Source organism: Fulmarus glacialis, unplaced genomic scaffold, assembly GCF_000690835.1.
Source record: "Fulmarus glacialis isolate BGI_N327 unplaced genomic scaffold, ASM69083v1 scaffold23887, whole genome shotgun sequence".
Lineage (NCBI taxonomy): Eukaryota > Metazoa > Chordata > Aves > Procellariiformes > Procellariidae > Fulmarus > Fulmarus glacialis.
The window spans coordinates 1-1,802 of NW_009225426.1; the positions used below are offsets into that span (position 1 = coordinate 1).

The 1,802-nt window shown below is 64.5% G+C and overlaps 1 protein-coding gene across 1 annotated transcript; it reads left to right on the top strand.

Moving 5' to 3' along the window:
* Positions 1 to 8: 8 nt before the first annotated feature.
* On the top strand, positions 9 to 1,798 carry LOC104080180 (hyaluronidase-2-like; the record flags this gene model as incomplete). The annotated part of the gene is made up of 3 exons (XM_009582482.1): positions 9 to 458; positions 1,131 to 1,220; positions 1,598 to 1,798. Coding segments are annotated over exons 1-3 (654 nt in total), but the record flags the coding sequence as incomplete, so codon positions are not given.
* Between the last annotated feature and the right edge of the window lie 4 nt (positions 1,799 to 1,802).

Sequence of the window (1,802 nt, forward strand, 5' to 3'; positions counted from 1 at the left end):
CTCGGCAGCTGGTGCACCAGCGGCAGCCCACCTGGTCCCATGAGGAGGTGAGCAAGCAGGCGGTGTTCGAGTTCGAGTCGGCTGCCCAGCAGTTCATGGTGAGCACCCTGCGTGTGGCCAAGAGCTTCCGCCCCAAGCAGCTTTGGGGGTACTACCTCTTCCCCGACTGCTACAACCATGACTACAGCAAGAACAAGGAGAGCTACACCGGGCAGTGCCCGGACGTGGAGAAGACACGCAATGACCAGCTGGCATGGCTCTGGAGGGAGAGCACGGCCCTCTACCCCTCCATCTACCTCGACCTGCTCCTGGCATCCACCCCCAATAGCCGCAAGTTCGTGCGGGCGCGGGTGATGGAGGCCATGCGCATCTCCCAGCAGCACCACGACGGCTATTCCCTGCCCGTCTTTGTCTACACCCGGCCCACCTACATCCGCAAGCTGGATGTGCTTAGCCAGGTAGGGCTGTGCCACCGGGACGTCATTGTCCCAAGCCCTGCCACCTGGGCTCTGGGGTCAGCCAAGGTGGTCCCTCTGTCTGTGTCCCATCCCAGTCCACAGAGTGGAATGGCTCTGGAGGTTGGTGGCTGCTCTGATGGTGTTACCAGCACCCCGTGGTTTGGCTGTCCCCACGTGGGGTGGGGGGTAGCATCCTTTGGCATGGGGCTGGCCCTGGGGACCAGGAGGGGTGCCTGGCCCTGCCTTCCTCCCTCCAAGGGAGGGTCACGGTGTGGGGACCCCCAGCTCAGCCTCTGCATGGATGGATGATGGGGTGCCACAAACACCCCTGCCGTTACGGGCAAGGTGTCTGGCAGCAGGACCGGCACCAGTGGTCACCATCACCAGGGAAGTGCCTGGGAGGTGCCGCAGGACTCCTGGGTCCCGGCAGCTGGGACCCTGGGGTACGTGAGCCCACAGCCCTTGTGCTGTGCTGGCTTAGCCTCTGAGGAGGAGGGTGGTGGTGGGGAGCCTCGTCCCCAAGGACCTGGGACAGTCACCTCTTCCCATGGCCTGGAGCAGGGATGGGTCTTGCCTCCCTGACCCCGCAGCGAGCTCTTTGGGGTGCACCATGCTGGGAGGTGTGAGTGCTGTGTGGGGTCTGTGGGCACTAACTGGGGTCTGTCCCTGCAGCCAGACCTGATCTCCACCATCGGAGAGAGTGCGGCGCTGGGTGCAGCTGGGGCCATTTTCTGGGGCGACACGGACTACACCAAAAATCGGGTAGGTTTGGGGTCAGTGTGCCCCTGGGGTGGCAGTTGACGGGTGGGGAGTCACCTGCCCACAGAGGGGGACCAGCGCCCACAGAGGCAGCGGCTTGAGGCTGGGGTGCCCTCTCCATCTGGGGTGCTTCTTTCCTTGGAGCACCCCCATATGCCCCTGATGCCCCCCTTTCCCCAGGACTCATGCCAGATCATCAAGAACTACCTGGAGGGGGACCTGGGCCGCTACATCGTGAATGTCACGACGGCGGCACAGCTCTGCAGCACGGCGCTGTGCCAAGGCCGGGGCCGCTGCCTGCGCCAGGGGTGCCCTCTCCATCTGGGGTGCTTCTTTCCTTGGAGCACCCCCATATGCCCCTGATGCCCCCCTTTCCCCAGGACTCATGCCAGATCATCAAGAACTACCTGGAGGGGGACCTGGGCCGCTACATCGTGAATGTCACGACGGCGGCACAGCTCTGCAGCACGGCGCTGTGCCAAGGCCGGGGCCGCTGCCTGCGCCAGGACAGCACCGCTGATGTCTTCCTCCACCTCAACTCCACCAGCTTCCAGCTGCGGCGCCGAGATGGGGACCACTCCCAGC